The sequence below is a fragment of the Castor canadensis genome, chromosome 9, assembly GCF_047511655.1.
Source record: "Castor canadensis chromosome 9, mCasCan1.hap1v2, whole genome shotgun sequence".
In the NCBI taxonomy this organism is placed as follows: Eukaryota; Metazoa; Chordata; class Mammalia; order Rodentia; family Castoridae; genus Castor; species Castor canadensis.
The window spans coordinates 53,625,506-53,649,272 of NC_133394.1; the positions used below are offsets into that span (position 1 = coordinate 53,625,506).

Genomic DNA, 23,767 nt, shown 5'->3' on the forward strand with positions numbered 1-23,767 from the left:
TAGGAAAGTGGTCTTCTCTCCCCTTTCTATCCACACCAACTTCCCTACATATTCATCAACACTCATTATGTCCTGGTGGAGAGCTGGCCTTAATGTAATAATCTTGTTAATCCATTAAAACATTTTCTGATGCAAAAGCTACATGTTTTTATTGTAAAAAATTTTGGCGAATACAATGAAGAAAACAAGTATCACGTTGTATCTACTCCCTTTAAAGGCATTTATTATGTGGAATTTGAAAATAAATATTTCCTTGGACTCAGCATAAAAATGTTTGCAGACAGAACTCATACAGAACAAGTTGAAAATTTCAAATTGGTTATAGATAGTAGAAAAGTATTTGGGCAAAATAATTCTAAAAATCACTTCTTTGTTTTTGAGACAGTGATAAAAACAATTCTAAATTTATTTGCCTGTTATTTCAAATGTCACACAGACCTTATTTTCACATCCTTTCCTTGGTATATATTGAAACTTTGCAAAAGAAATCCTATAAAAGGGAACATTTTCTAATGTTATGTTTTAAAATTTACTAAAGATGACGATGTTTGCAATTCTACCCAGAGAAGTCATCCCAATGAAGCCATGGTAAGAGAATTTGTTATTCATAGTTTTCCCCTGAAGCTAGCTAAATCCATATTAGTTATGCTTAGATTCTCCTTTACTCTGATATGAAGAGTTGTCTCTGAAAACCTTTCAAGGTGGGAAAATATCATAAGAAGCAAAAATAGAAGACAAAAGGAGGGGACAGCCCATTAAGCTAAGGATATGTGAAATCATCTAACTCTCACCGTCCCCTCTTTGGATTCTATGGCAAGCATTTGAATAGTTTAACCCTCTCTGGGCTCATTTTAGGACAGTTTGTCAGAAGTTATAGTCTGAAAAGACTGTGAGTCTTCCCCCCGCCACCAGCTGGATGTGCCTTTTCTTCCCACTTCTCTCCTGTCCTTGTTGACCCTTTCTCATCTGCCCTTCTTTCACCCCTTTGCCCTCTTATCCCATGCTCAGGTCCATCCATCAGGGCTTTAGACAGACAGAGAAAATAGTGCTTTCAAGCACTGACCAGAGACTCTGCACTCTGAAAGGGCAGGGGAAGTGAAGTTCATTTCTGAGGAAAGCAGGTGACCTAATTTGCCCTGTTCCATGGTGTTTGCTATATTCTTTCTCCATAGGGACTTGGAGCTCAAAGTACCAGCCTTGAAATGAAAAGATAGATAATGTGCTCCCTAGTGAAAAAAGAGGTGATTTTTTTCCTTTTCAGACACATATACCTATTTTATTAATGGTCTGTCATATCTAATATCTCACCCCTGAAATTGCCTTCATATGGGTGCTTCAGAATAGATTTTCAGCCACTGCAGTTTTCAAAGTTCTTTGAGGAACACAGTAGGCACAGTGCTGAAAATATACAAAGGTTGTTACTCACAGAGGTCAAACATTCAAGGATATAGATTTAGATAAACGTATGGAGGATAGCCCAGTGATAGGTTATTAGAGAAGTATCTTGGATGTGTAAATGGTGTCTGAGGTTCAGAGTATTGGACAGGATGGGCGCCACGTCTAATCATCCAAATGTCAGTGCTCAGGAAGCCAGCCATTTATTATGACTTCAAAGTGCAAACTGAAATTTCCTAATTCTGACTGAGTCCATGGTGCACTCGTTTTGTAACAAAATAAAACAAAACAGAAAACAAGGCCATGTGCCTTCCCTGTACCTCAGTTTTCCTTGCCTTAAAGTAGAAAAGCAGTTTCAATTCATGTCACAGTAGAGCTATAAGGAAAGATAAAATGAATATTATCCAAAAAGCAGGATAGCATTTTATAGCAGAGGGAGACTCTAGGAAGCATCTGAATATATAGGCCTCTCATTTTACAGGTGAGAAAACAAAGCCTATACCCAAAGTCCCATCTGCTAAACCTGGATTTGAGAATCTTGAGTCCCAATCCTAGGTATAATTTCTAAAATAATATTCCTGATCATTTTGAAGCACTTGTATACTACTTTATGTGTACCAAGCATGCTGTAAGCATGTAATCCTCATAGTACCAATTTAAAGTAGAATTTTTCTCATGAGAAGGGTTAAGTAACTCCTACAACATTACAAAGCTGGTAAGTGACAGAAGCAGTATTTGAACCCAGGAAGTCTGGTTTCAGAATCTATGCTTTTAGTCACTACACTACCCTGAGTCTTTTGCTGTTAGAGAAAAGGCCCTATAGAATCAAGCCTGGATACAGTTCAATTTCAATTTTCCTCTTTAGGATGAAAAGGAACCAGAATGGAGATTAATCCATATATGTTAAAAGAGGAGTAGACAGGTTGTGGTGAGACTAAACTTCATTGATTGTTCTTCTTTGGGCTTGAGCAGGACCTTGGGGTTTTGAGTTCCTGCTCTGCATTCTGTGCAGTAGGTCTACCCGCTAACTTTGTGGAGGGCCATGACACCGGAACAGTGATACCATGAAGACCATTAAGTAACTTGATTGAGACAAATTTAGTTTCTTCATTATTTGGTCTGAGCTATGAAACCACATGAGGCAGGACCCCATGGTGTACCTAACAGTCAGTGCAGACTTTAGATGGATAGTTACTTTTGCATCAGAGGAAAAGCTGTATGTAGCTAAAGCTCTGCATCTTTCACTGGAGCTCTGAATAGGTTTAAAAAATGCCCAGGACTGAAATAAAATAAATCATCATTAGCCAGGCATACTGGCAGGTGCCTATGGTCCCAGCTACTTGGGAGGCTGAGTCCAGGAGTTCGACACCAGCCTATGTATCATAGTAGACCCATGTTTAAAAAATCACCATTATCTCCAGCTCTGATTGCTTTCTGCACTTGGGTAACAAACATCTTCCAGCAGGAAATGTAAATTGTTATGAAGAGAAAGCATTGTTCTTGTAACATGTATGATTATCATATTTTACTTGTTTCTTTACTGATTTTTCCCTGCATGTGGAAAATACACAGCTTTCTTTAAAACTGTACAGTTTGCAAATTATAATTTTAAAAGGTATTGAGTCATTATGTATTAATGCAGGCGTGAGTGGTAAGTTTTCTTCAAAGCATGGAAAGTAGCCTCTTTTATTTCTGATCAATGGAGAAATGGTGATCCTATGTTGTGCCAAATCTCACAAAATAGTTGGAACTGAAGAGTAACATGAAAAAATTTTATATAAAAAGCTGTATTAAAAAGGGAGCTTTATATAGGAACAGGCATGGTTTTAATATTTCTGTACAGTATAATAAAATATTTCATTAGTCTTTCAGGAATGGAAGGCAGATGGATATTTAACTGACACTCTGCATAGAAACCAGAGTCTGAACATTTTATTAATTTTATCAGTTGCATGGCATCAACGTGAATGGAAGCCAAAGACTGAAGTTGTATTCATTGTATCCATTCCCTTATGAGGGAAAAAGGATTAACTGTAACTGCTCTTTATCTGAATTTCTGATATCTGAAATGGAAACTATTCTAATCCATGTAGTCTTTAAACATTCTCTCTCTGCTCTTCTTGTTTATTTTAGTTGGTGATATGGTTTTACCTACCAAATCAAATTAATTATTTAAAGGAAGAGAATTGGAATTCTTCAGTTTTGTTTTGAAGTATGATTTTTGGAAGTCCAGAAATTCTGCTGTGCTATTACTTGGTTATATAGACACACATGGTATCTCAGAATATGTTGAAGTAAGGAATTCGATTTTCCTCCAGTGTACCTAATTAAATTATCTGGCTCACTTTCTTAATGGGCTAGAATTTTAATGAAGGTCACAGAGGTAGAACTGGGGTTTCCAAAAGTGAGACACTTTCCCAAGAGCTGGTCACTGGCACCTCAGCTGGAACCAATGGACTAGAAATAGAGCTCCCTTCAGAAGCAACAGTGAGCACTACCAAGTCCTTGGCACTATGGAAATATGCAAATGAAATGAAAAATTCACAGATTATTTTTAGCAAGGTGTTAGTTCCAGTGGCTTGGAAAGTTTTCTCTCAGGTACTGATATTCTGCAACCCTTGAGAATTCCATAACATATAATCAGACACTTCTCTCTTTCCAGTTCTGCAGAGCATGATAAAATGCCCTTCAGACAAACCAAGAAAAAGTCTCTTTATACAGATGAGTACCCATCCACCTCTTTCCACTTATAAAACAATTATTATTAAACACTAACTTGTATCAGAATCACCTGAAAGGTATGTTGAGCCAGATTGCTGGGTCCTTCCACAGTTTTTACATCAGGACATCTGGGGCAGAGTCTGAGATTTTGCTTTTGTTGCTGCTGCAGCTGGATTGAAGACTATGGTTTCAGAAGCAATGTCTCCAACAAGGCAAGGGGTAGTAAACTGGATACAATATTTTCACACGTAGTCAATCTTCTATGTTATTTGCCATGTTAGAAAATTTTTCCATTATAGAAATGGTCTTAGTTTAGCTTTAAAATAACTGTTGTTTGTACAAAAGAGATAAAACTGTTTCTGATCCTTTGGTTTGTCACCATGGGCATTTAGCCAACATCACTTAATACAAACCAGTGACTTGAATGCATACCACTTTTTTGGAGTAAATTTAAATTTTTATTTTTTATTTTTGCAGTGCTGTGGATTGAAGTAAAAGCCATGTACATGCTAAGCAAGCACTCTACCACTGAGTTACGTCTCTGGCTACAATTTTTAATTGACAAATCACAATTGTATATATTTAGAGGGGTACCATGTAATGGTTGGATTCGTGTGAACAATATAGAATGGTTAAATAAAGTAAATTAACATGTCTGTCATCTCACCTATCATTTTTTGTGGTGTGGCATTTAAAATATCATCTGAGCATTTTTGAAGTATATGGTACATTATTATTACTGTTGTCGCTGTGCTACCCCACAGATTTCAAAACTTCATTCCTCATCTCTAACTGAATCTTTATACCCTTTGACCAATATTTCTCCATTCCTTCCCCACTTTCAGTCTTTGGCTAACCACCATTTGATTCTTCATTTCTAGGCATTCAACATTTTTTAGATTTCACATATAAATGCAGGTGCATACTGTTTTCAGAGCTGTTTCATATGGTTGGGCAGGTTGCAGAAAGGAACCTAGATTGGTTTCTGGTGGGGAAATGTGGCCCGTATGTAACTCAGCAAGCCTTGCAAGGAGCTTCCTACCAAGAGGAATCAACACAGTTTTCTAATCCACATACATCCTACACATTTTCCATTGAGTTAGGGGAAATTCTTGCACTAAACACAAAACCTTGTTTTTAGAATGACTACAGGAAGCTCTCCATGCAATGCAAAGACTTTGTTGTGGGTGTACTCGATCTGTGCCGGGACTCAGAGGAGGTGGAAGCTATTCTGAATGGAGATCTAGAATCCATGGAGCCTCTGGAGGTGCACAGGCATAAAGTTTCATTGAGTCGCGTCAAACTTGCCATTAAGTATGAAGTCAAAAAGGTGAGTCCACTTTCATCCATAGACACATAGCATTGATGACATAATCCATGACATTTAAAAAAGTAATTAGAGTAGATGCTATTGATTAAAGAAATTTTTTCTTCATGACAGATTAAACGAAGAATCATGGCAAAGTTACAAGTTAAATGTGTGAGTTGTAATCCTTTCCACTTATTACCCATGTGGGACCTTGGACAAGACATGAATCCTCTCTAAATTTCGGTTTCCTCATATAAAAGGGGGGATGATATCTCTTATCTATCTTAAGGTTTGGGGTGGAATTTAAATGAATCACGATATATAAAAAGCACTGTGGAAACTTATTTTCAGCACATTAATATCTGATACTTGTATACAATTTTAAGGCACTATTACCCAGTTTCTCATGTTGACTTATTTATTTTATTTTAAAACAGGTAAGGTAGATGATGAGATTTCTATTGTACTAGGAAACCGAAGTTTACCAAGCTTAAATGACATGTCTAAATTCACATAGCTATAGAACTGGTCATGCAAGAATCAGAAATAAAATTTTCAATTATTTTTTATTCTGATTACTGAAGAAAAACTGTTACGTGTAGTCATTTGCTAACTTATATGGAACTGTTGAATAATTCACTAAAATTGTAGTCAAAATGTTTCATTATAATAAAATTTCAATTATCTGGAATCTAATAGTTTATGTTATGTCATATAACTGAGAGAGGTTGTTTCTGGGGTTTTTTTGTACATTAAGAGAAGCTGATAAATCACAAAGAAGGACGCTCTCATCAAGAAAATATCTGGTTTTATGATCTGGTCAGTGACCAGCCAAGTCTCTCTCCTTCACTGTGCCATGGTGCTTAAGAGGCAGGTGCTGCCAGGCACTGGTGGCTCACCCCTGTAATCCTAGCTACTCAGGAGGCAGAGATCAGGAGGATTGCAGTTCGAAGTCAGCCCAGGCAAATAGTTCACAAGACCCTATCTCGAAAAACCCTTCACAAAAATAGGACTGATAGAGTGGTTCAATGTGAAGGTCCTGAGTTCAATCCCCAGTACCACAAAAAAAAAAGGTACTTACAACTAACCTGAAAGTCCTGATGTTATCATGGGTTCCCTGAGTGACAATGCAAAAGTTACCTGTTCATCTAAGCCTTGGTCTATCTGTTTGTCAGTAAAATAGGGACAATAACAGTACCTACTAATTTAGTTGTTTGAAAATTACATGAGACAATGCATGCAAAGTCAGCAGCATAGGGTAGTATGTGGTAATTGATCACTAAATATTAGCTAGTAACATTTCTACATTATGAAAACTCATAGTTTTAGCAAGTTCAGGCATCAAAGACAAATTTCATATTCCTTGTACTAGTTCCATGCCTTAGTATTTGACCATAGTTAATTTAAGCAGGAAAGAATTTAGCAAGGGATGTTAGAAAGCTTAAAGAGAAGTGGCAGAACAAGCTTATACAAACTGTGCTTCCAGAAATCTCACTCAGAATCAGGCCTAAAACTGACCCTGTAAGAGAGTTTCTGGGTCCCCAGCAGAACAATTCTGCCTCTGCTGAATTGACCAGCTTCAGCACCAACAGGAAGAACGCTCTGTATCCTCCCCCTGCTATCACAAGACTCCTTCCAAATCACACTGCCACATGCCTGGAAACCAAAGCCAGTGTTTGCATCCTATCACCAAGTAGGAATGGAGACAACCTGCTCCATTTCTCTGAATTCTCTCTCTCTCTCTCTCTCTCTCTCTCTCTCTCTCTCTCTCTCACACACACACACACACACACACACACACACACACACACACTCACATGCATCTACCACAATGCAACCATCAGGAAACCAAATAAAAAGTATTTAGAACTGAAAGGAGATATATGACTTTGCAAGCATTTTTGGTTTTGTTTGTCTTATGCCATAAAAGGAATATTAAAGTCCTTGGTTTGGAATCTTCATTCAATAAATGTATATAAGAACTCTATTCTAGAATTTCCATTGAAGCCCCTGTTCCTCCTTTCTTTCTTCTTAAGGATTCCTTCATTTTCAGTCAGCACTCACCCACCTCCACTCTAGAAAGGAGGAAAAATATCCCTACCCATTCTTGCTGCTTTCTTTTTCTACCATCTGATTTCTAGTCCCCAGACAAAACCACCTCCTAATAATAATAATGGCTCTATCCCCTGTGGCACAGAGGTAGTATATAGATATATGTAATCTATTGGGATTCCAAAATTACTTTCTATTTTGTGCACTTTTTTACCCTGTGATAACATAATAAAGTTATGTTTATTCAAATTAAACCATAATTCCCCAAGAAACCAAATTTGTGTAATGGTGAACTGCTTAGACCCCAAATAAGGCTCAGGTAGTCTTTCTTCTACTACCTGCCCATGATCCAATACCAGCCTTGGTTCCAAGTATATTGGTTGCTATCTGGGCTGAATTCCCTCTAGAAGTTCCATCCACATCTTACAGAGTTTAATGGCAGTTAACTGACAAAATGAAAATATGAAAGACCAGAAGAGGAGCTACACGACCATAAATTTAATGCTTATATGGGCTTTCTGATATAAAAGTCATAAAAGAAAACAAAAATATAAATAATTTGACTGCATACAACTTACATACAAGTTGTATAAACTGGGGTAGCAGTACATGCTTATAATCCCAGACACTCTGGAGTCAGAGACAGGAGGACCCAGGGTTCAAGGCCATCCAGGGCAAAGTTAATGACGTCCTATCTGAGAAACAAAATAAAAATAAAAGGGCTTGAAAAGGAGTTCAAGTGGCAGAGCACTTTTCTAGTATGAAGTCCTAGGTTCAATCTCAAGTACTGGGGAAAAAATGATAATGAACAAAGAAATGAAGGACAAGCTAGGGAACTGGTTTTCCAAATTATAACTTACAAAGGATGATATTGTCACTATTGAAAGAATTCAAATTTATAAGAAAATATACAGAGTGCTATAGAAAAACAAGCAAAGGGCTTGAATATGTGATTCACAAAAGAGAAAATCAATATGGCCAAGTACCATATTTAAAATTTTCAAACCCTCTAGTAATAGTGTATTAGTCAGTGTGGTGGTGCACAGCTGAAATCCCAGCACTCAAGAAGCAGAGGCAGGAAGATCACAAGGCCAGCCTGAATTACATAATGAGACACTGTCTCACCCCTCCCAAAAAAATAAATACATATACTAATATTCAAATGTTGTTTTCCATTTCTCAAATTATCAAACAATAAAAAGTTATAATTTTCAATCCTACTGATGAAACAGGCAATCATACTCTTGCCTCTTTTCTATCAGGGAGTAAATTTGTCCCTCAAAATCTTGAGTTTTAATTTTGACTGCATTTCTGTATGGCTCTATGATATGAATCTGAACTTCAATCCCTATTCCTTATAGAATATTAAGAGTAATACCTCCTTCATTGTGATCCATGTCTGTTGTAAGAAACTTCTTGACAAAAGATACAAAACTTGATAGGCTACTACATCTGCAAAACTGGGCTCTTGAGAAAAAGAAGAACATTTCCTGAATTCTTCCTCCCTGTTCTCCTATTTCATCCATAATGGGACTGCATTAAAATCATCTAATGAAGAGACAAAAGAAACACACAAAATTATCCAAGGTGTATCCACTTTGTGCAGAAAGCATGCAGGGGAAGCCCAGCATTTAAGCGAAGCAATGGGAAGGATGAATTACTGCAGAGACTTTGGGGTATGTGTGCTGGGCACCAGAGTTCCAGTTCCTGCCCTGCAATCCTCATGTCCTGGTTTATGCTCAGACACCAAGAGATAACACAGCATTTTTTAACTCAGTGAGTTAAAAAAAAATCCAGAAAACCTGTAAAATGCAAATTTTCAGTTTATAGTTCACAATCCAATGAACTTTAAAAGGAAGTCAAATTGTCTAGTTACTCACAAGAACATTTTCCTTTTAAATTGTATAAGTTATAGCTCTATCAATGTCATTAAAAACAAGAACAATGTTCCTATTGTGATTTGCACAAAAGTATTCCCATGAAGACATTTCTTATGAAAGCTGATTTGATGAAAATATAGTGTAATATGGTTCATTTTAATATCTATTAGTCATTGGGTAGGAAAAAAATGTCTGTTCTGTAATGCCGTGAGAGTTTTGTTCCATTAAAAGATAGAAATTTTCTTGTGTTAAGCAGTCTCCCTTCAAATCAGAAAACCTCAAATAAGGGTTATATTTTTGTAGTGACTTCAATTTGCTGGTCCACTGAAGTTAGGAAGCAGCATACAAATTTGATCCATTTGGCTATGAGTGACATGGCAGCATAAGGAGTTTTTTAGGAAGCAAAATATTTTTAAGAGATAAAGTTTACTGTCCTATTTTGAAGTAGTTGAAAAGAGCAAGACTCATCTCCAAGAGGGATTAGGGTTTTTTTAAAACCCTCACTTGCTGATATTGTATTGGTCTTATTTCTTTTTCAAGATGCCACTTATGTACTTGTACTTGTACTTTAAATCATTGAGAAAAATCCATTTGCATGGATTAAAAGGAATTGACATGTAGTGTATTATCTCAAATAGAAAGAGCATAGAGTCAGTAGTATGGGAAATGTACCAGAAAAGCTCAATTTTAAGGTATAACAATTAGAATGCAAACACCGTGATTGGGCTTGTATTACCCTACAGTAAGTGCTGGCACCGCATTGTGCAAGTCACAATGAGACAAATCTTGCCCATCACATGTATACCATGTGGAAAGGATTGATTTTAATCAAGTCTTTGAGATTCTGCAATGTTAATGTAGATGTGATTAATGCAATAAAGCACATCTTCCAATTTAAAGATTAGCCTACAGAGGAGGAACCAGAAAAGAGAGCCATACACAGAATTAATACTTCTGTCCTCAAGAGTTTAAAACCTAAGAAAGAGTAATGTCTTGGTCCACTTGTGCTCCTATAAAAGAATATGTGGATTTGGGTAATTTATAGAAACAGAAATGTATTTTTTCACATTTCTGGGATCTTCTAAGTCCAAGATTGAGTCACTGGTAGGTTCAGTGGTGCCCTGAGGGCTACATCATCCAGAGGGGTGGAACACTGAGTCCTCACATGCAGAAAAGTGGATGAGCAAGCTAGCTAAAAACTTAATGGAAACTTTTTTAACTAGAGAGCAGCCCTCATGGATGAGTCACTTCTTGGTAGAGTGTTTCTGTCTTGTTTTTTAAGAGACAGGGTCTTGCTATGTTGCCCAGGCTTGCCTCAAACTCCTGGACTTAAGGGATTCTCTTGCCTCAGCCTCCAGATTGCTGGGAACACAGGAACCCAACACCAGCTGTCATCTCCTCTTTAAGGCTTCATGTCTTGAGAATATCACATTGGCAAAACCTGAATTTTGGAGGAGATACTTTCAAACCATAATAAGATATTTCCCAAAGGAAAATTAGTTCATCAATCCCAATGGACACAAGCCCACTTGTCTCTTAACTTCATGGGTATTTTGTGTCTTGCAGAAGCCTTTGGCTATATAAAATAAAAAAGTGGGTAGTTGACTTCTCAAGTAGTAATCTGATTTGATGACATGATATGCTTAACCTGTAGCTTTCTTAATATGCCCAATTCCTTACCCTAAGCCAAGCCTGCGGGAATCACAAAGGATGCCTTTTATTTGCATCTGTCCAACTTCCCACAAATGCAAATTCTCCAAACACTTATACATTTTGATCAAATTCAAATCAAGACTACTCTATTTTAGATTCTTATTATCTTGACAAACATTTGGAGTCCTTATTATAATAGCTTATATTGCATTTACTGAGCAATGACTGCCTATGACTTAATGCAACTCCTATTTTTATCTTCTGTCAAATGTACAAAACACTGCCTGGTTCATACTAGGGTTTAAGACATTTTGAAGAGTGAATAAATAAATGAGATAGACATTTAGGAGCTACAGAGGGAGGAGTGAAGCAAGAAGGAAATAATCCAAATACAGTATGGGGCAGAAATGGAAATTTGGGACTCTCAACAAGAATCCAAGGAAGTTTCACATAGACACAGGGATTCTCCAATCTTGATTATATCCACAGTCTTTCTCATGAGTTCAAGTAATGATTCCATTGGAATGTGAAACTCTATTTTCAAAAACTAGAATCTTTCTAGGCATGGAATACCAGAATTTGGGAGGCTGGGGCAGAAGGACCCAAAGTTTGAGACCAACCTGGGCTATATAGTGAGACCCTGTCTCCAAAAACAACAACAGCAAAAATCAGAACACTGTGTATATATGTATGTAAGTGGAAAAATAATATCCGTTGAAACTATCCCAGGAATGGGGGAAGGGAGGATGAGGGAGAATGGTGGAGGGAGCAATTTCAAGTACATATATTTGATATATTGTAAGAACTTTTGTAAATGCCACAATGTACCCTAACCCAGCACAACAAAAAAAAAAAATCAAACTTTGGAAGAATGGCAAACTCTTGGTTTGGAAAGGAGATCTTATATATAATTAATAGTTAGCAATGTTCTAATATATAATTAATAAATATTATCTAATTAATCTAATATATAATTAGCAGTGAGCATCAGGCCTTGGAATTTTTTTAACTGAATTGAAAAGAACTTAGAATCAAATATGAGTCTTCATCAGTTTGGGCTGCTGTAGCAAAGCACCATAGTCTGGGTGATTTATAAACAATGGAACTTTCCTTTCTCATAGCTCTGGAAGCTGGCAGTCTGAGATGGAGTGCCAGCATGGCCAGGTTCTAGCGACGTTTCTTTTCTGAGTTGCAGACTGCCGACTTCTCATAGTACTCTCACATGGAAGAAAAAGCCAGAGAGCTTTCTGGGGTCTCTTTTACAGGGGAACCAAGCCCATCATGAGAGCCCACTCTCATGACCTAATGGCTTCCCAGAAGCCTCACCCCTTGATATCATCACATGTAGGGTTAGGATTTCAAAATGTGAATTTGGAGCAGGACACAAACATTCAGCCCATAGGAATCTGTTTTTTTCACGTTGCTCATCAAACAAGAAAATGTAACATTTCTTTAAATCCCCAAATACTCCCTGTTAATATTAGTGCAAATAATTGATAACTGAATTAATTGAAATACTTAATATTTCTAGTATAATATTTATAAATGCATTCTCACTACCTCTGTCAGTGGGCCTTCAAGTCCTCCTATATGCTGGCCCCCAAGGGTGTGAACTTCAGTTCAGGGGTGGAGATGTAAGAAAGATTGTACCTCCACTTCATACCTTGGGAGGTGAACCTCTTTTCTTTTGGTAGTGTTGAATCAGGGCCTTATACTTGACTTGAGTCATGTCCCCAGTCCCTTTTGCTTTTAGTTATTTTTTCAGGTAGGGTCTTTTGCTTGCTGTTGAGCTGACCTGAGATCCATGATCCTCCTACATATGCCTTCCAAAGAGCTAGAATTACAGGCATGAGCCACCATGCCTGGCCTTTTTAAAATTTTTGTTTTGTTTTGTTTCTCCATACTTTTTTATATTATTGTTGTACTGGAGGTACACTGTGACATTTAACAAAGTTCTTAAAATACATCATTGTTGAATTCACCTTCATTCTTCTTTACATCCTCTCCCCCCACTCCTGAAATAGTTTCAGTGTGTATCATTTTTCCATTTTCATACATAACATTTCCACTACATTCAGCCTCCTTCACCCTTTCCTTATATTCTTCCCGCTCCCACTGGTACTAACCCTGGACAAGACCTGCTTTACCTTCCTGCTCTCTGTTTTTGAAAAAAGTCATTTTTCCTTGAGATAGCTCTACAGGGAGTTTCCTTGTGAATTTCTATGTATATATGTACTATAACTCAAATTGGCTCATGCTCTCTATTTTCCCTCTTTCTTACCTTGTTTCCCTTCTTATCTTGATTTCAACAGGTTCAAAATTTCTATAATTCATTCATGTGTAGAAAGTACATTACCCATATTCACCTTTTAAACATCCTTCTTTTACTGACCTCCCCTTCTTGTAAACTGCTTTTCATAACATTGCTTATATTTGTATTGTGTCTGTCTCCCACATATGAGAGAAAGCATGCAGCCTTTGTCTTTCCGAGCCTGGCTTATTTCACTTGACATGATGTCCTCCAATTGTATGCATTACCTTCAAACCACATGGTTTCATTTTTCCTTATGGTTGAATAAAACTCCATAAAATTCTAATACATATATATGTATCTATATATGTATACATTTTCTTAATCCATTAATCAGTTGTAGGGCTTCTGGGTTGTTTCCATAGCTTGGTTATTGTGAAAAGTGTTACAGTAAACACCAATGTGCAAGTGTCTTTATTGCATCTTGACTTATATTTCATCAAGTGGAATTGCTGGATCACATGGCAGTTCTATTTTTTTGTTTTTTGAGGGGCTTCCATACTGTTTTCCATAGTGGTTGCACTAATTTACATTCCCACCAACAGTGTACGAGGGTTTCTTTTCCCCCACATTCTTGCCAACATTTGTTGTTGTTTGTGTTCTTGATGGTAGCCATCTAAAAGAAGTAAGGTGGAATCTTAAAGTGGTTTTGATTTGCATTTCTTCATTTAAAAAAAAAAAACATTTGGACTTCTTCCTTTGAAAAAGCTCTGTTCTTTTCACTCGCCCATTTCTTCATTGGGTTATTGATTTTTTTGAGAGTTTAGTTTTTTGAGCTCCCTGTATATTCTGGTTATTAATCCCTTGTCAGATGTATAACTGTCAAAGATTTTCTCCCATTCTGTGGGCTGCCTCTTCAATCTGGTAACCACTTCTTTTCTTGTGCAGAAGATTTTTAGTTTTATGTAGTCCCATTTGTCAATCCATTCTCTTAGTTGCTGAGTCACTTGTGTTCTATTTAGGAACTCATTCCTATTCCTATTAGTTCTAGTGTATTCTCTGCTCTTTCCTTCAAGTTTCAAAGTTTTACATCTTATATTCAGGTCCTTAATCCACTTTGAGTTGGTACATGTATAGGGTGGAAGACATGAATCTAGTTTCAGTTTTCTGTATGCAGATATCCAGTTTTCTCAGCAACATGTATTGAAGAGGCTGTTTTTTCTCCATCAGAATCAATATTGTGAAAAATGACTAAACTATACTACCAAAAGCAATCTACATGTTCAGTGCAATTCCCAGTGCAATTCCAATGACATTCATCACAGATTGAAAAATCAGCCCTAAAGATCATTTGGAAACAACATGAGACTGAGAATAGCCAAGGCAATATGAGCAAAAAGAGCAATGCTAGAGGTAACAAAATACCCAACTTCAAACTATACTACAGAGTCATAGCAATAAAAACAGCATTGTACTGGCACAAAAACAGATGTGAAGACCAATGGAACAGAATACAAAACCCAGATATGGATCCTTACCATTAGACCCACCTGATTTTTGACAAAGGTGCCCAAAACATATGATGGCTGTTTTTTCAATTAAAATTGCTGAAGGAAATTACACTCATTCTTTATGAGTGTACTATTTATAAACAGCTGAGGAATTAATTGCCTAGAGTTGCTAAGCATCATTAGAATTATTAGCTAGAATTGATGAAAGATGAACTCTTTTAACAAATAGGAACTACAGCTGCTCTCTCTGCCTCTCAAAGTTTCCAAAAACATTTCAAGGTCCATCACATAAGGTTCATTGTTTTTGTTTATTCTATTTTGTAGAAGAAAGTGGTATTTTGATTTTTTTTATTGTTGCAGCTAAACACTCCTTTGAAAAAGTAAGATGGCATTCAGAGTTGATTTTTTAATGACTTTTTGTAATTCCTGAATTTAGGCAAACTATACCTGGTCATTCAAAGAAATACATATCTAGCCACAAATGGGCAACTTTTTGGCATAGGAACCTATATATACTGGCCTAATTACAAATACGTCCTGATACCTGAATAAGGATGGGCCTTAAAGAAATGTACTCCATCTACATGATACAGGCAGATGACTTTAACATATTCAAATGGCAAAAAATGAAATAAATTAAATGGCAGAGCTTAAATAAGTATAATGTATTTATTTTTCCTGATTAGAATTGTGGTTATAAAAGAACTTCTGGGTCAGGTGTGGTGGTACATGCCTGCACTCAGGAAGCTGAGACAGGTTGATTGAGAGTTTAAGGATAGTCTTGGGTAGATAGCAAGACCCTGTCTCAAAAGAAAAAGGAAAAGGAAAAGAAAACCTGCTGGTGGTATATGTTTGTGTTCTTTTGACCTGTGACCTGTGATAGAGGAAACAATTTTTTTAAAAAAAGGGGGGGATAGGTCACCTTTTTTCTGACAGGGGGCATGGCCCAAGTAGTAGAGAGTCAGGCATGAGGCCCTGAGTTAAAACCCCAGTATGGCCAAAAAAAAAGTATTAAATAATTTTTTGAAAAAAGGACAGATCTCAAAATAGGAAAAAAGTGACAGCACAGCGTGGACCCAGCATAATATCTGTAGGCTCACTGATAACTTTGCAGATCTTTTCCACATTTTCAGTAATGATACATCCCTACTCACTGGGCGCAGCAGAGATATGTTTTTCATACATGTAGATTTCAGGGATTACTCATGATATTTAATGACATTTCTCTTTCAGCAATAGTCAACTGCCAAGTACTTTTCTGAATGACTTTGCATTCAGTTTTGAACCAAAGGCAAGTTAGCTGGAATAAGATGGGCCATATTTTCACAAAGAAATCAGATGTCACCCTCAGTTCACAGGGGAATCAATAAATTTTGAAAGGTTTCTATCTGAAATAACTATTAAGGATGACATTGATTTTACTGTCTTGTTTTTATTTTAGTTATGCCAATAGTTATGAAGTAAATTTTGAAAAATGGAGGGAAGGCAAAGGAGGGTTACCAGAACTGTATTCTGGAAAACATGTATTAATATTTTTAGGACTCACTTGCTGACCTGTCAACAGTGGATGGTAACCTATCTCTCTCTCTCCACCTCCCAACAGTTTGTAGCTCACCCCAACTGCCAGCAGCAGCTTTTGACCATCTGGTACGAGAACCTCTCAGGACTGCGGGAACAGACTACAGCCATCAAGTGTTTGGTTGTGCTGGTGGTGGCCTTGGGTCTTCCATTCCTCGCCATCGGCTACTGGATTGCACCTTGCAGCAGGGTACTGGCTCGCTACACTTGTTCATCTGTGGTTGGTGTAGTGTGTACCTTTGGGAGGAAAAGAACAAAAGCTTGATAGTGAAGTCTCCCATCTCTTTTACCCTGAATGTTAATTGACTCAAGAACATAGAGTCTGCTTGTTAGTAATTGGATCAATTTAAATAATGGATGAGAAAGGATTTGGTACTAGCAGGATAGATCACATTTGTAGGCATAAAATACTTGGGCTTTTCAGATAAAATCCCCATGGTCAACACAAAAGAAGAAAAGCAACTTGAGTAAAGTAGTCTTTGTGCAAATCTATTGACAGCTTAATAATCCAAACATCAACTGGGCTGTCTGGAAAGGGAAATAGACAGCTCCACATACATAGCCCCAAGAAATAGTTAACCTGGGAGCTCATTTGAACTTTGATCCTGTGCAAAGCAACCTAAGACTGAGTATATTAAGCACAATGAGCACAGCAGTAATGCCCAGTTAGATGCCTGTCATCTTCCCTTAGCCCTTTGTACTTTTGGAAGTTTCTTTAAAATATAGAATTTGAGTTTGGGGGGGTTGTATTTTTTACATTGCTTAGTTTTGCTTTGATCATTTGTTTACTACCTTTTTTCTCCTCTCAACTTGCCCATGTAGAGCAAATTTGGTTGAGCTTAAGAAATCTCTTACGGAAGACATGGAAAGGAACAGGAGTCTTGCTAACAGAATCTGTATTCAGTTAATAAAGGGCACTGTCAGAGAGAGAGATCTGTTTTGAGATCCTTTAATCCTGTTTTTATATTCTGAAATCTGGTTTTGTTTAAATCAGAGGCAGTCTCAGGCAAAATGAGTCAAGGCCACTTATAAATGACCCTGGAAATTTGTCAACCCTCTGGCTCTGCAGTCTCCCCTGGCTGCCTCCTCCACAGGCACCATATATGTGTGAAAACGTTCATCCATCTTACTTCAATGTTGAGTCGCCCAGTACAATTTAAAGCAGAAAGTTTGTCATTTTGATAAAGTTTGATGACTAGACTAAGTTCTTTTGTTATGTATCATGGAAAATTACTTTATGATTCTTCAAATACATAAACACTAAAGACTAAAATATAAATAATATGAGACAGCATGCAATAAGACAAAAACCATAATCCACTCACATAATTTCCCTTTCTGGAGGAAATGAATTGGAAAATCTCGATTTCCAAAGCATTTTGTCTCTTCAGGCAGCTTAATCAGTTAAAGCATTACATTAAATTTGAAAGAAGAATCTTGGAATCTACTCTTTTGTCTTCTTGTTCGCTTTTAAAAGTGCAACTAACTGTGTGGTGAACTTTGCTGAGTAGCAAAAGGAAAGGTGGGAATTGAGTCATTTCTGGAAACTCCATTTATAGCTTCTACATACCACCTATCCTACATTACAAAGATGACATAGCAAGAATTCTTCACATATATACCATTTCAAAGATAAGCATGCTGCTTTCTATTAATTGTTTTAAGAGTTTTAAGAGAACCTTTGGGAAAAAACGGATTTAACCACTCCCAAGAAATTACATATCCCATGGATAAACTACCCCTAAAGCACCCTCTTTCCAGCTTTGTGACAGCAATGATATGCAGCTGTATTGTTTATTTTTCTGTGCCTATTATGGAAGATGTGACATTTGTCTGTGTGCATTCATGTTTAATCCCAGAAATACTTGACATTCTTTGGTCATTTGTTGACATCAGATTCAGATATTAGATATTCATTCAAAGTTAAGATCTTTGCCAGATGCCAGTGGCTCATGCCTGTGATCCTAACTAGTTGAGAGGCTGAGATCAGGAGGGTTGTGGTTCTAGGCCAGCCCAGGCAAATAGTTCATGAGACTCCCATTTCCAAAATTATCAGAGCAAAATGGACTAGAGGTATGGATCAGTCAGTAGAGTTCCTGCTTTGTAAGCATAAAGCCCTGAGTTCAAGCCCCAGTCCACATACAAAAAAAAAAAGAAAGAAAGAAAAGGTTAAGGTCTTTTATTTATTTATTTGTTTGTTTGTTTGTCACATTTAATAAGCAGGCACTCTACCACTTACTTGAGCCATTCCACTAGCCCCTTTTTGTGTTGTTAGTTTCAAGATAGGGTCCCAGAGCTGACATTGGACCACAATCCTCCTGATTTCTGCTTCCAGAGTAGCTAGAATTATAGGCGTGAGTCACCAGCACATGGCAAGTTAAGGTCTTTTAAATGTGAACCTGAATATTTTTTAAGATCACCAACTGAATTGAAAGGCAGTTTGTGAGTATGTAGAATAGAGAACTTATTTGATAAGTCATCTAAACGTACCTAATTCTTACACTGTGGAGGCCATGGAAACAGGAGGAATTATTTTTCATTTCTGCTAGAACATGGGACCTTTTTATATGAGGTACTGGGGATTAAACTCAGGGCCTCTTGATTTAGAATATGGGACTTTTAAGGACACTATGTCACAGGAGATTTTTAAGGAGTTAATTCAAAAGAATTATAAACAACTTCAGAAACACTTTTGTACTATAACATGACTTTCCAAACTGACAGATGACTTTTGATTGTTAACCTAAAGTTTTTAACTATTCTGTATCTCCCTATTAGAGTAGTAGCATATAGACTATTTATCTTGATTCTAACATTTTCTGCCTTTTAAACATATATGAGGATATCTTTAAACGTATTTAGAAATAAAAACTAAAATTTACTGTGATTTTAGTAACTTCTTCATTCTTCAGAAGGTTTTTAATGCCTGTATTAAGTCTACAAACTCATCATAACATTTGCAATTACAAATAAAGAATTACACTGGCTAAATTTGAACTTTTTTTCCCCAGTCCCTAAGAACTTTGACTTTGCACAGTCGTTCATGTAAAAGTAAGAGCAAGAACCAGTATATGCCTTGTGATTCCCAGAAGGGCATCTGCTGATGCAGTACATCCTAAGACAAATCAGACATTTGGAAACAATGAATTTTGTACTAAATTAAATTATCTTTGGTGAAAGAATCTCCCTAAAAAGAGTAGTTTTCATAACATATAGCACTTCAGAAATAGAAATAAGTTTTTTTTCAGTACTGGGGCTTGAACTCAGGGCCTTCACCTTGAACCACTCCACCAGTACTGTTTTTGTGAAAGGTTTTTCTAGATAGGGTCCCACAAAGCATTTGCCCAGGCTGGCTTCGAACTTCAATCCTCCTGATCTCTGCCTCCTGAGTAGCTAAGATTACAAGCATGAGCCACTGGCATCCAGCTTAGAAATACATTTTTTTATTATTCATTTATTCACATGTGCGTACATTGTTGGGTCATTTCTCTCCCCAGCCCACCTCCCTCATCCTTTCCCCTCCTCCCCCCCTCCCCCGTCACTTCCAGACAGAACCTGTTCTGCTCTTATCTCTAATTTTGTTGAAGAGAAGACATAAGCATAATAAGACAAAGCGTTTTTGCTAGTTGAGTTAAGGATAGCTATACAGAGATTCCTAACATTGCTTCCATGTATCCATGTGTTACGACCCATGTTGATTCATCTCTAACTGATCTTTACACTGGTTCCTGATCCCCTTCTCATGCTAACCTCTGTTGCTTTAAGGTTTCTGTACTAGTTCCTCTGGAGTGGGGACATCAAACGCTGTCATGTTTTGGGTTTTCTACCTATCCCTATACCTCCCATATGTGCTCTCCGCTTGTCAGAAATAAAGTTTTTAAGTGTTCCCATTTCCTTTATTTATTTATTTATTATCCTATATACTAATTGTCATAAGTGGAATTAGATTTTCTAAAAGTTTCATTCTCCCTCTCCCTCTTTCTCTCCTTCTCTCTTTCCTTCTGTCTCTCCCTCTCCTTCTTCCTTTCCCTCTCTCTCATTACAGCTGGGGAAAATTCTGCGAAGCCCTTTTATGAAGTTTGTGGCACACGCTGCTTCTTTCATCATCTTCCTGGGCTTGCTTGTGTTCAATGCCTCAGACAGGTTTGAAGGCATCGCCACACTGCCAAATATCACTGTCATTGACTACCCCAAACAGATCTTCAGGGTGAAAACCACCCAGTTCACATGGACTGAAATGCTAATTATGGTGTGGGTTCTTGGTAAGTCTTTTATTTTAAGTGCTCTAATTTCAACCAAAAAATAATTATATAAATGATTGTCATTGTCTACTAAAATGTTATACCTTATACGGTAAGAAAGTCACTATTGTAGGACAAGATAAATAGCAAGATCACTGAACAATTTAGTAGCTAGATAATGCTAAAGGACACCTTAACACTAAATAAAAATTTATTATTGGGCGTTGTGGTACATCTCTGTAATCTCAGGTACTTGGAAGGTGATCAGGAGGATTACAAATTAAGGCCAATCTGGGCAAAAAAGTTAGCAATACCCCATTTCAACTAACAAACCAGGCATGGTGGTACAGATGTGTGATCCTGGCTACACAGGAGGCATAGGTAGGAGCAGGATCTAAGTTTAAATCCCAGCACTGAAAAAAAATTATTATTAACATGAACCTATTTATAAACTTATGTTCAGAAATGTAACTTCAATGATTGAACAAATATTAAGATTTTAAAATGTGATTCACTGTGATAATTATTTACTTTGTGAAAACAATTTATTGGCTATTAACTGATGACTAAAGAACCTTTATATTGTTTTATTTTCAAAGATTTTAGGAGAATTTCCTTCCTCAGAAGGTTTGTTACTTTCAAATGGATGGAACTGGAGAACATCAATCTGAGCAAGGTTAGCCAGGCTCCGAAGACCAAAAATCGTTCTCCCTCATATGCGGTCTTTAGATCTAGGGCAAATACAGCAATGTGGTTGGACTTGGGTCACATGATAAGGGGAGAGCACACACGGGAGGTATGAGGATAGGTAAGAAACCCAAAACATGATAGTACTTGATGTCCCCACTGCAGAGGAACTAATAGAGAAACCTTAAAGCGACAGAGGTTAACATGAGAAGGGGATCAGGAACCAGTGTAAAGATCAGTTAGAGATGAATCAACTTGGGTTGTAACACATTTGTACATGGAAGCAATGCTAGGAATCTGTCTGTATAGCTATCCTTATCTCAACTAGCAAAAATGGTTTGTCTTTCTTATTAGTGCTTACACTTTCTCTTCAACAAAATTAGAGATAAGGAAAGAACAGATTCTGCCTGGAAGCGATGGGGGTTTGGGAGGAGAAGAAGGGGGCGGGGAGTAGAGGGGAGAAATGGCCCAAACAATGTATGCACCTATGAATAAGTGAATAAAAAAATTACCTTAGGAAAAAAAGTACAAACAACAAAAAAAGGTTTGTTATTTTCCCTTACCCATTTTGAGTAGCTGTGTTAAAATAAAAATTTGAAGTAGTATGACAAAAAGTGGTTTTTCTGCATCCCAGTAAGAGGAAATTGTAACTAATTTATCCATCAATTACTTTTTTAAAAATTTATTTATTTTTTATTTATTCATATGTGCATACATTGTTTGGGCCATTTCTACCTGGTGCCCCTCACCTCTTTCCTCTCCCCTCTACCCCTCCTTGCTTCCAGGCAGAACTGCTCTGCCCTCTTCTCCAATTTTGTTGAAGAGAAGACATAAGCAATAATTAGAAAGAGGTAGCATTTTTGCTAGTTTGAGATAAAGATAGCTATACACAGACATTCCTAGCATTGCTTCCATGTACATGTATGTTATAACCCGAATTGATTCATCTCTACCAGACCTCTTACTACTTCCCAGTCACTTTCCCATATTGACCTCTGTAGTTTTAAGGTTACTACATTAGCTCCTGTGCAGCGGACACATCAAACACTTTCAAATCTTGGGTTTCCTACCTTTCCCTATTCCTCATGTATGTGTTCTCCCCTTAGCATGTGACCCAAGTCTAATAATATTACTGCATTTGTTTTAGGTCTAAAGTCTGCATATGAGGGAGAACATATGATTTTTGGTTTTCTGAGCCTGACTAACTTCGCTTAAGATGATGTTCTCCAGTTCCATCCATTTACTTGCGAATGACAAGAATTCATTCTTCTTCATGGCTGAGTAAAATAGAATTGTGTGTAAATACCACATTTTCTTAATCTATTCATCAGTAGTGGGGCATCTTGGCTGTTTCCATAACTTGGCTATTGTGAATAGTGCTGCAATAAAAACATGGGTGTGCAGGTGCCTCTGGAGTAACCTGTGTCACATTCCTTTGGGAATCCCTAGGAGTGGGATTGCTGGATCATATGGCAGATCGATGTTCAATTTTTCAAGAAGCCTCCATATTGTTTTCCAGAGTGGTTGTACTAGTTTGCACCAGCAGTGTATGAGGGTTCCTCTTTACCCACATCCTCACTAACATTTGTTGTTGGTGGTGATTTTGATGATAGCCATTCTAACAGGGGTGAGGTGGAATCTAAGTGTGGTTTTGATTTGCATTTCCTTTATGGCCAGAGATGGTAAGCATTTTTTCAAATGTTTTTTGGCCATTTGGATTTCTTCTTTTGAAAAAGTTCTGTTTAGTTCAGTTGCCCACTTCTTTATTGGTTCATTGATTTTGGGCGGGGGGTTAGTTTTTTGAGCTCCCTGTATATTCTGGTTATCAGTCTTTTGTCTGATGTATAGCTAGCAAATATTTTCTCCCTCTCTGTGGGTGGTCTTTTCAGTTTAGAGACCATTTCTTTTGCTGTGCAGAAGCTTTTTAATTTCATGTGGTCCCATTTGTCCATCCTTTCTTTTAGTTGCTGAGCTGTTGGGGTTCTGTTGAGGAAGTCCTTGCCTATGCCTATTGCTTCCAGAGTATTTCCTGATCTTTTCTGTACTAGCTTCAGAGTTTTGGGTTTGATATTAAGGTCCTTGATCCATTTTGAGTTGATGCTAGTACTGGGTGATAGGCAAGGATCTGGTTTCAGTTTTCTATAGGCAGATAACCACTTTTCCCAGCAACATTTGTAGAAGAGGCTGTCTATTTTCCATCATATGTTTTTGGCACCTTTGTCAAAAATAAGGTGGACATAGCTATATGGATTCATATCTGGGTCCTCTATTCTGTTCCACTGGGCTTTATATTGTTTTTGTGCCAGTACCATGCTCTTTTTATTGCTACAACTCTGTAATATAGTATGAAGTCGGGTATTGTGATAACTTCAGCATTGCTCTTTTTACCAAGTATTGCCTTGGCTATTTGTGGTCTCTTGTGTTTCCAAATGAATTTTAGGGTAGATTTTTCTATCTAAGTGATGAATGTCATTGGGATTTTGATAGGA

The 23,767-nt window shown here is 37.2% G+C and overlaps 1 protein-coding gene across 3 annotated transcripts in view; it reads left to right on the forward strand.

The window, feature by feature from the left end:
- Window positions 1–23,767, forward strand: part of Trpc3 (transient receptor potential cation channel subfamily C member 3) — a 168,925-nt gene that overhangs the window by 99,455 nt on the left and 45,703 nt on the right. For all 3 annotated transcript variants that reach the window (XM_074041642.1, XM_074041640.1, XM_074041641.1), the window contains exons 3-5: window positions 5,258–5,446; window positions 16,376–16,540; window positions 20,396–20,612. In XM_074041642.1, the coding sequence (XP_073897743.1) occupies window positions 5,258–5,446; window positions 16,376–16,540; window positions 20,396–20,612 (571 nt within the window). The remainder of the gene's footprint in view (window positions 1–5,257; window positions 5,447–16,375; window positions 16,541–20,395; window positions 20,613–23,767) is intronic.